This window comes from Diceros bicornis, chromosome 17, assembly GCF_020826845.1.
Source record: "Diceros bicornis minor isolate mBicDic1 chromosome 17, mDicBic1.mat.cur, whole genome shotgun sequence".
In the NCBI taxonomy this organism is placed as follows: domain Eukaryota; kingdom Metazoa; phylum Chordata; class Mammalia; order Perissodactyla; family Rhinocerotidae; genus Diceros; species Diceros bicornis.
In genome coordinates this window covers 6,355,621-6,369,566 of record NC_080756.1, presented here as the reverse complement: position 1 = coordinate 6,369,566, position 13,946 = coordinate 6,355,621, and the positions used below count along the sequence as shown (strand labels likewise).

Sequence of the window (13,946 nt, the reverse complement as noted above, 5' to 3'; positions counted from 1 at the left end):
ACATCATAGTTTCACATCCTTCTAGTTGCTGTATGTGGGACGCGGCCTCAGCATGGCCGGAGAAGCGGTGCGTCGGTGCGCGCCCGGGATCCGAACCCGGGCCGCCAGCAGCCGAGTGCGCGCACTTAACCGCTAAGCCACGGGGCCGGCCCCTCAAGACAACATTTTTAATGCACAGCATTTTGTATGTGAAATGACATAGAAGATACTAAATGTATCTTGATTACATCAAAGCATTATGAATAATCAAAGAATTCAAGTTGAGACCTTTTTTATATAAACCTCCAGTTTTCTTTGGCTTCTACTCATGACATTATCTGTCTCTTTTCTTATAAATTTTCTGTGATAGACCATGATGAATGGATCTATTGGTATAAAAAATAGTCATATAAATTTCCCATAGAATTTATATATATATATTTTGTTGTTGTTGTTGTTGTTGTTGTTGTTTTGCTGAGGAAGGTTTGCCCAGCTAACATCCACTGACAATATTCCTCTTTTTGTTTGTGAGCCACCACCACAGCATAGCCAATGACAGACGAGTGGTATAGATCCGTGCCTGGGAACCGAACCCAGGCTGCTGAAGCAGAGCACACTGAACTTAACCATTGGGCCACCGGGGCTGGCCCTAGAATTTATACTTTAAAACTAATCTATTATTATTACAGAAGCAGTACACGTACATTGTAGAAAACTAGAAAATACTACAAGCAAAAATAAAAGGATCACATTCGCATTACCTGAGATCACCACTGTTAAAATGTAGACTTTTTCTGTGTCCACATACATATTTTTAGACCAGAAGGAGAGTACGAAATCATGTTTTACATACAGCTTTTTAACCGGCTTTTTTCTATCATTGATCTCCATCTTTCCATTTCAGAAAATTTTTCTCTCATCTAATAGCCAGACAGTATTCCCATTTGTGACCCCAAAAAATGTTTCACTGCTGGTGTGTCTAGACTAGACTCAATTTAGGATCACACATTGCATCTGGGTGATGTGTCCCTTTAGTCTTTTTTTGTCTAGCAAAGTCCCTTGTGGAAGAGACAGTTATTGAGTAGTTCCTCAGAACATCTCAGCTTCTGGATTTGTCTGATAAATTTGTTGTGGTGTCATTTAGCCCATTTCTCTATCCTCTATATTTCCTACAAAGCAAACATTATATAAAGGCTTTAGGAATTCAAGTTAGGCACTTTGCAACAGAGTACATCATAGGTGGTGTTGCTACATCTTATGTAGATATGTAACATCTGTTTAACCCACCAGTGGTGATGCTAAAATTGATCACTGGCTTAGGGTGATGTAACTCTGATTCCCCCATCATATGGTTAAGCTTTTCCCCCTTGCAACAAACTATGGATATTCTAAAACCTCTTGAATTTGGATTTTATTAAGTTGGAAATCTAATTTGGAACTGAGCAACATCTGAGCTATAATTTACTTTTGGTCAGCAAAATGCTTCCTTAGAGTACCAATTAATAATGTAAATTAAAGGAGAATAACAATTTAAGAAAATATTTTCAGGAACTTCAGACTAATCAATTTACATATATATCATTGACATTCTATTTAATGGGATTCTCTTTTCTAATTTCTACAGGTCTAAAAACTTTAATAATTCAAAACTTTGATAGACTAGTTCAAGTCTTTCCTATATATTTGGAGATGATCTAATGGTTTTTTTAAAAAATATTTAATAATTTCAATTTTTATCTATTTTAGATAAACTTCACCTTTACCTATCAGTTAGTTTGAATTAGCAAGGTTCTCTCTCTCTCTGAGAAATGGCTATCAGTGTAGAAACATTCTATTTCTAAATAGTGGTTTAATTAGATCTCTATTGGAATTTTCTACATTGTGCCTTGTTGTGATCAATAAATTAATTTTATGATGAACTATACCATTGAAAACAACACTTTTTGTTTGTAAACATTCTACTTGATAAAGTCCAAATTAAAAATATTAGCTATCAGACCTCTAAAGTTTATTGATATTGAGAAAAATATGAAGAAAATTATGGCTCAATTGTTAAACAAGTGTTACTCTTTTATTTTGGTTAGAAATATTTGAATGTAGTATACCAAACAAGGTTGAGACATTTGTGAGTTATCTCTAGGGAAAAGGGAAGTGGTTGCAGTAGGAAAGGGGTAGAAATATCAGCAATATTTTATTTATTTAAAAGGAGCATATATGTTTTGCATTTGTCTGTAAGTATGGCATATTTTATATTTAAAAAAAGAAAAAGCAGAGAGTTATAAAAGATGATAAAAGCATGCCTTAAATATTTTAATCTAAAGCATACCAATACAATGTACTTGCACTTGCCAATCTTTTATATTATGATTTATCTTTTTTGTACAGAGTTCTGAGTAGTCTTCCTTTGCACAAACCACATCCGTTTGTGTATTATCTATGATTTCTACTTTTGAGTTCTTTAATGTAGAAGAAAAAATATTCTGGATATTTACAATGTTTTCACAAGCTTGCACAATTGGCATATCTTGGCCTAATTTGATAGTAATTTTGTTTACTCTTAAATTAAGTCTTTCCAACTCCTTTCTCACTTATTTTATCAGTTCATTTAATATTTAATTAAATTATAATATAAGTGGCATAAATATTGTACGGTCAACTCTTAAAAGCATACAGACTAATTGTTTAAGCAGAAATGTACAGGAATGTTAGAGAGGACCTGTTAGCTGTGTGTGTTCACAGTACATTGGCAGTGGTCATGGTGCTGTAGAGCAGAGGTTGACAAACTTTCTCTGTAAAGGGCCAGATAGTAAATATTTTAGGTTTTGTGAGCCATATGGTCTCTGTCCCTACTCAACTCTAGTGCAAAAGCAGCCATAGATAATAAATAAGCAAATAGATGTGGTTGTGTTACCATCAAACTTTATTTACCATGTCAGGCCATGGCCTGGATTTGGCTCACATACCATAGTTTGCTGGCCTCTGCTTTATAGAGTGAACTGAGTATCAATTAATCCAGAGTGTCACTCAAGTAGAAGACTATTAAGGTGGCTTCCCTTCTGTCTCTAAAGAAAGTCCTAAGTAAATTTTAATTTGTAGAGTAACAATCTCTTAGTTCCAAATCAGGTGGGAAGTGGAACAGAGTTAATTTCACAAGGAGGATTTTTATTATGTAATTTTAAAGAATAAATATGCATTGTAAGAAAAATATTGCAGATATTGGCCAAAGGAAATTTAATTGCTTTGGGAGAATAAAAGCATAATTGTAAGAGAAAATAGGTAGTAGTTTTGCAAATAATAGATTTCACATCTGTGATCATTAATATCCTCAATATTAAGTGCAAAAGAGACTGTAACAAATTATTCTGTAGAAATTAGGATGTATTACAACCAGAAGAAAAATCATACAGACAACAAATATTTGTAAATGATTGCTGAAATTTTCAAATGATTATGATTTACTCAGAGAAAAGAGTTAGGGGAAAGTACAAGTCTTAATGCTAGGCATCTCTGATCTATAATCAAATCCACCACTCGGTATATCTGGAATTCTTAAAACAACTTGTTTTAAGATTGCAGAACTGGTAATGTAGCCTCTTTCAGTCCAGTTCCACACCAATCTACCCTCAAAAGGCATTCCAAGAAACAAAGTCTTCAACAGTGAAACTCTATTGGTGCTTTGTCCCAGAGACCTGCCCAGTGATAATGAAGTATTTGTCATGCTTACACTCCAGTTTCACGGTCTCCAATTACTCCCAATAAAAGTTTGCAGGTCACTTTGGAGCTTGAAGGATAAATCTTTGTTACTATTGTGGAATATAGCCATAGAATAATCCCCTACTCCAGCTCATTTTCTTGGTAGAGACATCCATCATGTGTTTTATTAGCCATTTATACAAAATGAGATTGAAATTACATTACATCATATGTCGCATGCCATGTTTATTTTATCATTTCTAAATAATCAGCTGTCCTAAAGCTTTCAGCCTTATCCTTTTGTCTCCAGAGACATGTGTTTAATTAAAAAGCAATGTATTCAGAGTTCAGATTTTTCTTAATTAGTTTGACTCTTCCCCCATACATAATGGTATTAAAATTTATCCATGAAAACCTGCCAAATTGTAATACTGTCATCCCCATTAGGCCTAAACTCTTATTAGGAAGATTATAGAGAGATCATGTTAAATGGGTTAGGATAGTGTAGTTATGTTGTAAACTGATTTATGCATGTTTTTATCCCTTTGTGATAGTAAAGGGTATTTAAAAACTGAAATGATTTGGATGACTGAAGTAGATGGCTTTTAAAGTTCCTTCCAGTGGAGATGCCATGGGCCTTTGTTAAAGGAAACCACACCCACCTGGTTTCCATCTGTAGCATAGGCTGCTCTTTCTGTCTCCAGTGCTCACTTTTCCTTCTTGGCTGGACCTCTGAATGTTGAGAGTTGCCTCAGGCATGGTCTTTGGCTTTCTATCTCTTGGTCCCTTGCCTTAAATACTATCTGATGGCTCCTAGATTTTTATCACCGGCCTTGATGTCTTCCTGGGCTTCGCTTTGTGTATCCAGCTGCCTACTGGACAACCAGATGTCTAATAGGCATCTTGAGCATGTCAAACACACAAAACAACTTTTCATATCCATTTGCCCCTGTCATCATCATCATCCTCCACACTCATAACTTCTTCTTATCCATTTTTTACACCTCAGAAAATGGCACCACTTTCCACCGAGTAGCACAAGCCAAAAACCCAATTCTGTCATTCTGCACGTGTAAAGGCATCAGCAAATTCTATCATCTCTACCTCCTAAATATCCCAAACCTTGCTATTTCTCACCACCTGCACTCTCAATCTCCTGGACAAAGCCTCTTCATCTCTTGCCCGCACTTTGGCAGCAATAGCAATAGCTTCCTAAGATGTCTCCCAACTTCACTAAGACCTTCCAATCAATAATCCATTCTCTTCCCAAGGAACCAACGTATTTAAAAAGATAAATCAGACCTGTCAATCCCTATTTAAAATTCTCCAGGGGCCGGCCTGGTGGCGTAGTGGTTAAGTGCGTGCGCTCCACTTAGGCAGCCTGGCATTTGCAGGTTCGGATCCCAGGCGTGCACTGCCACACCGCTTGTGAAGCCATGCTGTGGCAGCGTCCCATATAAAGTAGAGGAAGATGGGCACGGATGTTAGCCCAGAGCCAATCTTCCTCAGCAAAAAAAAGAGGAGGATTGGCATCAGATGTTAGCTCAGGGCTAATCTTCCTCACACACACACAAAAAAAGTAGAATAAAATTCTCCAAAGGCCTCCCATTGTCCTTAGAATAAAATCCAAAGTATCCACCAAGACCCTTTGTGACCTGGCGCCCACCCGCCACTCAGTGTCATCTCCTACCTTAGTCACTTTCCTCTGAGTCACCATGCTTCAGGCACATTGGCCTTTCTGTTCCCCAGACGCCCTAAGCTTTTTCTTGCCTGGGGCCTTTCTGCTTTTTGTCTAGAACACTCTTTCTTCCAGAGCTTTGCAAGACTGACTCCTTTTCATTTGTGTTGCACCCAGCTGCCCTTTATAAGAGAGCAACACCCTTTCCCCAGCACTGCCTCTTCCTCTGTTTGCTTGGCAGCATTTACCACCTGACCTGTATTTATTTGGGCTTGCTTGCTTTATTCTCTCTCCTCTCTTGTGATTTGATTCTGGGTGGTTACAGAGATTTGGCCTGGGGAAAAATGAGTCTAGTAGCAGCTCCTCTGAAGGAAATGATTGCCCACGTGGGTGGGAGCTGTGTTAGGCAACAAATGATTATTCAGCCTACTCAGGGGCTCAGGCAAATGCAACCCCAGTTCTCCTCCTCCTGTTCCTACTTTGTAGCCATTCCTATCACACAGATGTACCATTTTTGACCTTTTCCTTGCTCAAGAGAAACTCAAAACAAGTTTTGCTAAATGCTTGGCTACAGTTGTTAAAGCAGCAGCAAGAATTAAATTATCAGCTCTTTATGGACCATCAGGAACTAAGACATGAAGGCAGGTGTGTAAAAGTTGCCTGTAGAAGTTTGGACATCCAGTTCAGTCCCATGAGATGCTTGTCTCTCACAAAATGTGTCTGTGGTTCAGGGTGAGGTACTGAATAGCTAGAGCGGAAAATAGGGAAGGACAAAGATGTTTATTCAGAAGAAAACAACTTTCTTCACTTGACATCTAATGTAAAAGCTCTGAACTTATCTATTTCTGGTCCTTTGAAAGCTATTCATGGTCATGTGAAAGCAGTTTTTGCGATTTTGTTCGCTTGGGTTGCTCTATTTTGCAGAAAGACTCAAAATAAGAGACAGACTGAGCCTTTACAATATCCATGGCTCTGGAATGGTCAAGGCCAAACTCATTAAAAGCCAGAGATGGGACCCAGGACACAAGATCATGGAGGCCTCTCAGATGGAGGCAGGAGTGGTGAAGTTACAGTAGAATACTTCTGCAGAAGAGTTTCTTCTCTCTCCATTCTCATGACACTGCTTAATTCTGGGTCACATAGGAGCTTGGGGCTGCCCTGCAAATGACGTTGGCTGTTACTATTCTGGAAACATGTATGTAGAACTTATTTCCCATGGAGTTCCATTATGGCAACTTTCATCTAGGACCAAATTTCTACCCCACTAGGGCCTCTTATGTCATGGAGTTTATGCCAAAATATTATCTCCCTGACAGCTGTGATCCAGTTATACTGACATTATACCCACCAAGTATACTTAAGCCCACCTCTCAGCTTTCGGGACAAGATGAAGTATTTGTCACAGTCCTCAATACGTACCTGAATTTCACCTTCATTTTTGATACTATTTGCAACCCTTTTGCCTAAGGAAATTAGCCTACTGTGGTGATTAGACTAATACCTAGTGGAATCTATCTTGGCAGCTCTTAGGATATTAAAAAAAAAAAAAAAAAAATACACCCTCCTGCTTCCAACAGTCTTTACTTCCCCAGTTTTAATCTATAATTTTGTGTATCCATTTGGAGTTTTTCACCCATCAGAACAACACTGTTTTGTTTTCATGAAATATTTTATTGGTTTCTTCTGTATTTTCCTCATTAAATGCACTTGGGTTATAACTCAACTCTTTGTGCAGAAGCTGGCTTTTCATATCGTCATTAATAATTCATAAGCTCCATAGAATTACTTTAGGCCTTTTTAACCAAGTATCTTGAATCTTAACATCCAGTGTCATTTTAGCTTTCAGTTTAGAAAAAAGATCATTCTGTGACTGGCCTTGCTGTCTCAGGAGACCTTGAATAAGAATTTTATTCTTGTTTCTTTTGAAGTTCAGGATGCTTGAAAAACCTAGAGCGTAGAAAGTGCTGCGTGTCAGAAGTAACAAAATCATGCCTATTAAGTGACCTTACAGACTGGTAAGCACTGTAAGGTCAAAGAAGGAAATTTTCCATCAAAGCTCATCAGAAACCTCCTAAGTGTAGCACTCAAAGTCCAGAAGACACCTGGGGAGACCCCGGATCCATTACTAAGCCACGTGCCTGCTTCTTCCCAGCCTGTTAGGAAGCCACAGTGAAATCAGCTCTCTTACTGGGTCCAGACCTACCAGATCTGCCCAGCTGCACTGGGTGGGGAAACATGCATGGGTGCCTTTGTAATCTGATGTTTACTCCCCAGAGAAGCCCCACTTAGAAATTTGAGGAGGGAACTGCTTAAGTCTGGGAATAATGAAAACTTAGTATATATTTTTCAGAGCTCTAACTCAATGGGGTACTTGGGGTTGGATTTCTTTCTTTTTCTTTCTCTTTTTCCTTCCTTTTCCTTCCCTTTCTTTCTCTTTTAAGTTGAAAAGAGACTTGGTTTTCGTAGTCGGGGGGAGGCTTTTCTCCAGGTTGTTCCTCCCAATGTCGATTGTCTATAAGTCCCACTGAGATCCGTACTCATAAAATAAAGCAGCTTGTGTGATCTCCTTCATTATAATCAAGTCAAATCCGCCTTCTTTCAGAATAGTGGGATGTTTTGAAGCACTGGTACATCCCAAAGAAATGACGCCATTTCCTCTACAAATTCATGTTTTGGTAAGATTAGGTGCTTTGAAAGATAGAATAATTTTTCAGTCCCTCTGATGTGTCTAAAACTGCTACACAGAACCTTTATGGAGCTAGAGGAATACAAGAGGACTTTGCTCATCTGAGACAAGACGTTTTTGATTAACTGAAAATCATGCCTATCTTGGAGTGCAGCTGATTCCACTGGAAGTGTATTAATGATGAGACTGGTTGCAGCATTTCACAATTGTATTTTGCTTGTATTTCTAAGTGTGATGTAGCAGCTACTGTCTGCTTTTTTAAATCAAGTTGATTCTCTTGTCTGCTTGGGGAGATAGCACCCCCGGGGACAGGGTCACAGGACGCTTTTACTTGATTGTTTTTGGTGCAGTGCTTCTCAAACTTCCATGTGCATATGAATCACCTGTGGATTTTTTTAAACTTCAGATTCTAACTCAGCAGGTCAGGGCTGGGGACCAAGACTCTGCATTTCTAACAAACTCCAGGTCATGCTCATGCTGCTGGCCCGCAGACCACACTTTGAGCAGCAAGTTTTTAGAATATTTTCGTAAAAATCCCCAATTTAATAATTCTGAAATTGGAGTGTGAGAGTAGAGTAGAGAGAGTAGAGCGGGCGTGTCTAAGGACAGGGCAGTGGTTGTATTTCTACCTTCATAAAAGCAGATCTGATGGTTCACGTCCCGGTGGATGCATCTTTGTACAAAGGTTGGATCCCTTGTGCCCTCTACTACTCTTAGTAGCAAACTAATGAACAGTTTATATCTGAATTCCTTGAGAATGGAGATTATATTTTACTGTGTTCCAGTCTTCATATTCCTGGAGCCTAGCAAATTCCCAGGCACCTACTAGATGGCCAATTAGTGAGTTGAATTGAATCAAACTGAATTGATTGAGCTTCATCAGGTCGTATAGAGATGACCTGGTTTGGTACCTTTAAAACCTCTTGTTTCTCCTTTAAGAGATTTATATTGCTTTTATGTACAAATTTAAAATTCTGTCAATAATTTATAACTGATCAATATCCAGAGTTATATTCTACTTTAAAATATTTTTTCTTAAAATGCAACATGAAAAAATAAATAGAAATACAAATTAAAGGTAGTGAACATTCGAGAATCCCAAAGTCCTTTTAGTCCTAGGAATACTAAACAAAATTCTATCTGCAATAAAAGGACTTTGGCAATCATTTCTTATTTAAGAATTTTATTCCAGCGATAAGAAAGAAGGCATTCCTGGACTATTTTGGCAGATTCAAGCCTCTTCTTCTCACTTCTGTTAGAGTACAGGTTATTATTGAGTCTTCACTAAATTATGCAAATCCGAAATATTAGAAAATATTGCATCCTAGAGGGAGTTCAATAAGTCGTTATATCAACCTCAGTATGCATGAACGAACTTGAATGCTATTTTTTCTTTTCTTTGAGGAAGATTGACCCTGCACTATCGTCTGTTGCCAATCTTCCTCTTTTTCTTTTTCTTCCAAAGCCCCAGTACATAGTTGTAGAGTTGTAGCTCTTCTATGTGGGATGCTGCCTCAGCATGGCTTGGTGAGCCGTGAGTATGTCCACGCCCAGGATCTGAACCGGCAAACCCCAGGCCGCCAAAGTGGAATGCGCAAACTTAATCGCTATGGGACTGGGCCGGCCCATGAATGCTATTTTTTCATTATTTTCTTTCAGTATTTGATTTTGCTTTTATTTTTTTAACAGCTTTATTTAGATATTATTTACATACCATACAGTTCAGTCGTTAAAAGTCTACAATTAGCTTTTAGAATATTCACAGAGTTGTGTATCCATCACCACAATCAATTTTAGAACATTTTCATTACTCCAAAAAGAAATCCTGCACTCCTTAACCATCACTCCCCAATTCCTCCATCCCCCAGCCCTAGGCAACCACTAATCTACCTTCTGTCTCTATAGATTTGCCTATTCTGGACACTTCATATAAATGGAATCATACAATGTTTGGTCTCTTGTGACTGGCTTCTTTGACTTAGCATGTTTTACAGTTGATCCATGTTGTAGCATGTGTCAATACTTCATTCCTTTTTATGGCTGAATAACATTTCATTTTGTTTATCTGTTCATTAGTTAATGGACATTTAGGTTGTTTCCTCTTTTCAGCTATTAGGAATAATGCTGCTATAAACATTCACATACAAGTCTTTGTGTGAAAATATGTTTTTATTTCTCTTGTATATATACCCAGGAATGGAATTGCCAAGTCATATATTAAGTCTGTGTTTAGCCTTTTGACAAATTGCCAGACTTTTCCAAAGTGATTGCAACATTTTACATTCCCATCAGCAGTGTGTGAGGGTTCCAGTTTCTCCACATCCTCCCCAACACGTGTTATATCTATGGCTGTGTGATTATAGCCATCCCAGCCGTGCTACCGTCCTAGCCATAGTAGAAGTAGTATCTCATTGCAACTTTGATTTGCATTTCCCTGATGACTAATGATGTTGAGCATCTTTTCATATGCTTGTGGACCATTTGTATATCTTCTTTTTCTTTTTCTTTTTTTTTTTTTTGCTGAGGAAGACTGGCCCTGAGCTAACATTTGTTACCAATCCTCCTCTTTTTTTTGTTTGAGGAAGATTAGCCCTGAGCTAACATCCGTGCCAATCTGTCTCTATTTTGTCTGTGGGTCACCGCCACAGCATGGCTGACAAGTGGTACAGTGGGATCTAAGCCTGCAAACCCAGGCTGTCAAAGCACCGAACTTTAAGCACTATGTCATGGGGCCGGCCCCTGTGTATCTTCTTTTGAGAAATGTCTTTTCAGACCCATTGCCCACTTTTTAATTGGGCTATTTGTCTTTTTATTATTGAATTGTAAGAGTTCTTTATATATATTCTAGATACAAATTCCTTATTGGTAATATGATTTGCAAAAAATTTTCCCATTCTGTGGGTTATCTTTTTACTTGATAGTGCCCTTTGAAGCACAAAAGTCTTCAAATTTGATAAAATCCAATTTATTTTTTCTTTTGTTGCTTGTGTTTTTGACGCCATGTTCAAGAAACCAGTGCCTAATGCAAGGTCATGAAGGTTTACACCTATGTTTTTTCTAAGAATTTATAGCTGTCACATTTAGGTCTTTGATCCATTTTGAGTTAATTTTTGTATATGATGTTCTTTTATTGTTTAAGTGCTGTGATCTTGGCTACCATGCAAGTCTGAACAGAGCCCTAAGAACATACCTGTCTGCAGAGTATAACCTTGAAACCTCCAGACACGAAGGCTTAGACATCATTGAGAACGCCGTTGACAACTTGGAGCCCAGGAGTGATAAGCAGAGATTCATGGAGATGTACCCAGCTGCGTTCTGTCCACCAATGAAGTTTGAGTTTCAGTCTCACATGGGTGATGAGGTCAGTAATTGATTATTTTAAAACTAATGAATTACCTCTTCACTTATGTTACTCTTCACCTGCTGTAACCCAACAGTTGTAAGAATTCCAGTTGTTTTCTCTCTCCTGCCTTTCCATGGGATCTTAGTGTAGTATTATGCTGAGATCAGCCACTACCACCTTATAAAGCAAGGATCAAACACTCAGATGCCTACAGAGGCCAAACAGATAGAGGTGAAAACTGTTGGGTGTAGCGCTCAACTGTCTCAAGATAGGGAGTTCTCCCTCCCCCTCAAGACATTCAGATTTAAATTTAAAACAAAACATTTTGCTGGCCCAATAGAATCAATCTGAAGACTTCTTGTAATCCTGATTTAAAGATCCCCATAAAGAAAAATATGGTGAATGCTAGGAAAATGGGAGAGAGGAAAAAAATACAAAACATTTTAAGACTCAAGTTGTCTCCAAACTAGTAAAATGAGCATCAGAAATGATATATTATATCTTGAGTTCTTTATATGAAGTTAGTTTCTATCCTGTTTTACCCAAGGAAAAAAAAATCCATTTAAACTGTTTATGAGTTACAGTCGTATATTTTATTGTCTGCGGACAGGGAAAAACAAGAAGAACCAATTAATGAAGCATGCTATATAGCACTTGGTGTCCTAGCTGTGCAAAACAATACTCATAGATTAAAAACTCAATTTTAGCTGATTGTGGTGACAGTATGTTTTTAAAAATAGATGTAATTATAATATCCATGGCAGATTTCTTTAATGTCATAATTTTTTCTGAAATACCTAGTGTTAAGACTTATATATATGTGTGTGCCTGCTGTATTTCTAACAATTTTATTTTTGCTTGATATGATAGAGTGAATTACTTGATTAGAAATGGTAGGCAGTTTTTATGCCAATAGCACATGAATTTGACAGGCAAGTGGCTTAAACCACCCAGAGTTATATTTTCAAAACCAACTGGGTTTTGTTTTAATTTTTCAGTTAATAGATATATTAAACATAGAATGATAAAATATCACGGACAAGTGACTTCATTGGATTAATAAGTTTTTTATTATTATTATTATTTTAATAAAGTGAGTGTGTTGCCCTTTTATATGGCCAGTTCTGCCAGGGAGCAATGATCTCTATGATGTTTTGGAGACTCCATACAAAGAACGACCCATCTGCCAAGAGCATTTCTATAACAAGGAAGATAAGAAGAAATTGTTTGTTTCTGGTGCAATTTTAATATAATTAAACGGCTCTAATTTTGATCTTGTCCATAATTGAGATCATGGCCAAAATATCTTTCTACCAAAGCCTAAGAGAAATGGCCTCTTCAAGTTCATGGTGAATCAGGGGACTTGGCTAATATTGGCAAGGCAAGCCATGGTGAAAGATGCTAAAAATAGTTATTCTCATTTTCTGAGTTTTTCCTATGTGCCAGGCAGAGGTCTAAGTGCTTTATGTACATTACCTCATTTCATCCCCACAACAGCCCTATGGTGTAGGAACTCATTAGCCCTATTTTACAGATAAGGAAACTGAGGTTTAGTAACTTACCACAGTGCTTGGCTGGCTGGCGCCCTGGTGTGACCGCGGGTTCTGATTCCCCATCAGGTGTGTCAGGTCAGCGCTCAGCAACCGGTCCAGGCGGAGCTCATGCTCAGGTACCAGCAGCTGCAGTCCCGACTGGCCACGCTCAAGATCGAGAACGAGGAGGTGAGCATGCTCTGTGCCCCACGAGTAAGCCGAATTCTGGTGTAAACCGGGAGACGTTGTCACGTGACCTCAGCATGTTTGACATTCTAAATGCAGTCTCTTCATCGTGCTTTTTCAGCTAAATCGGGGTTCCTAAAATACTCTTTGTAGAGGATAAACGCAGGTATTCTGTATTCTGCTATAGTTGAGTACTTTATCAGGGATTCACTGCATATGCACGTAAACACGCCTTTTATTCTTAAATTTGTAATTCATGCTGAAAATAGTTCCCATACATTATCAAAGTCAACGTATGTATCTAAGAATATACAATAATGTGTAAATGCAACTTTTGACTGACAGGTTGATTTAATCCTAACTTTTGACATTAGTATTTTTTTTATGCTTTTTGGTATTCTCTAGATTTTTGGTCCTGAACATGGCATCACTGATATAATTAGTACAAAAATCCTATTTTAAAATAATACTCGAATGAGAAGAGAAAACTGTTTATTTGCTGACATTAGTGGATTTAAATAGATAGAACATAAAATGCAGGGGCCGGCCCCCACGGCTTAGCAGTTAAGTGCGCGCACTCCACTACTGGTGGCCCAGGTTCAGATCCTGGGCGCGCTGACGCACCGTTTCTCCCACCATGCTGAGGCCACGTCCCACATACAGCAACTAGAAGGAAGTGTAACTATGACATACAACTATCTACTGGGGCTTTGGGGAGAAAAAGGAAGAGGATTGGCAATAGATGTTAGCTCAGAGCTGGTCTTCCTCAGCAAAAAGAGGAGAATTGGCATGGATGTTAGCTCAGGGCTGATCTTCCTCACAAAAAGAAAAAAACATAAAATGCAAATT

General features: G+C 38.2%; 1 protein-coding gene across 4 annotated transcripts in view; it reads left to right on the top strand.

Moving 5' to 3' along the window:
- Positions 1 to 13,946, top strand: part of SRGAP1 (SLIT-ROBO Rho GTPase activating protein 1) — a 238,795-nt gene that overhangs the window by 162,843 nt on the left and 62,006 nt on the right. For all 4 annotated transcript variants that reach the window (XM_058557730.1, XM_058557729.1, XM_058557731.1 and 1 more), the window contains exons 7-8: positions 11,176 to 11,397; positions 12,999 to 13,100. In XM_058557730.1, the coding sequence (XP_058413713.1) occupies positions 11,176 to 11,397; positions 12,999 to 13,100 (324 nt within the window). The remainder of the gene's footprint in view (positions 1 to 11,175; positions 11,398 to 12,998; positions 13,101 to 13,946) is intronic.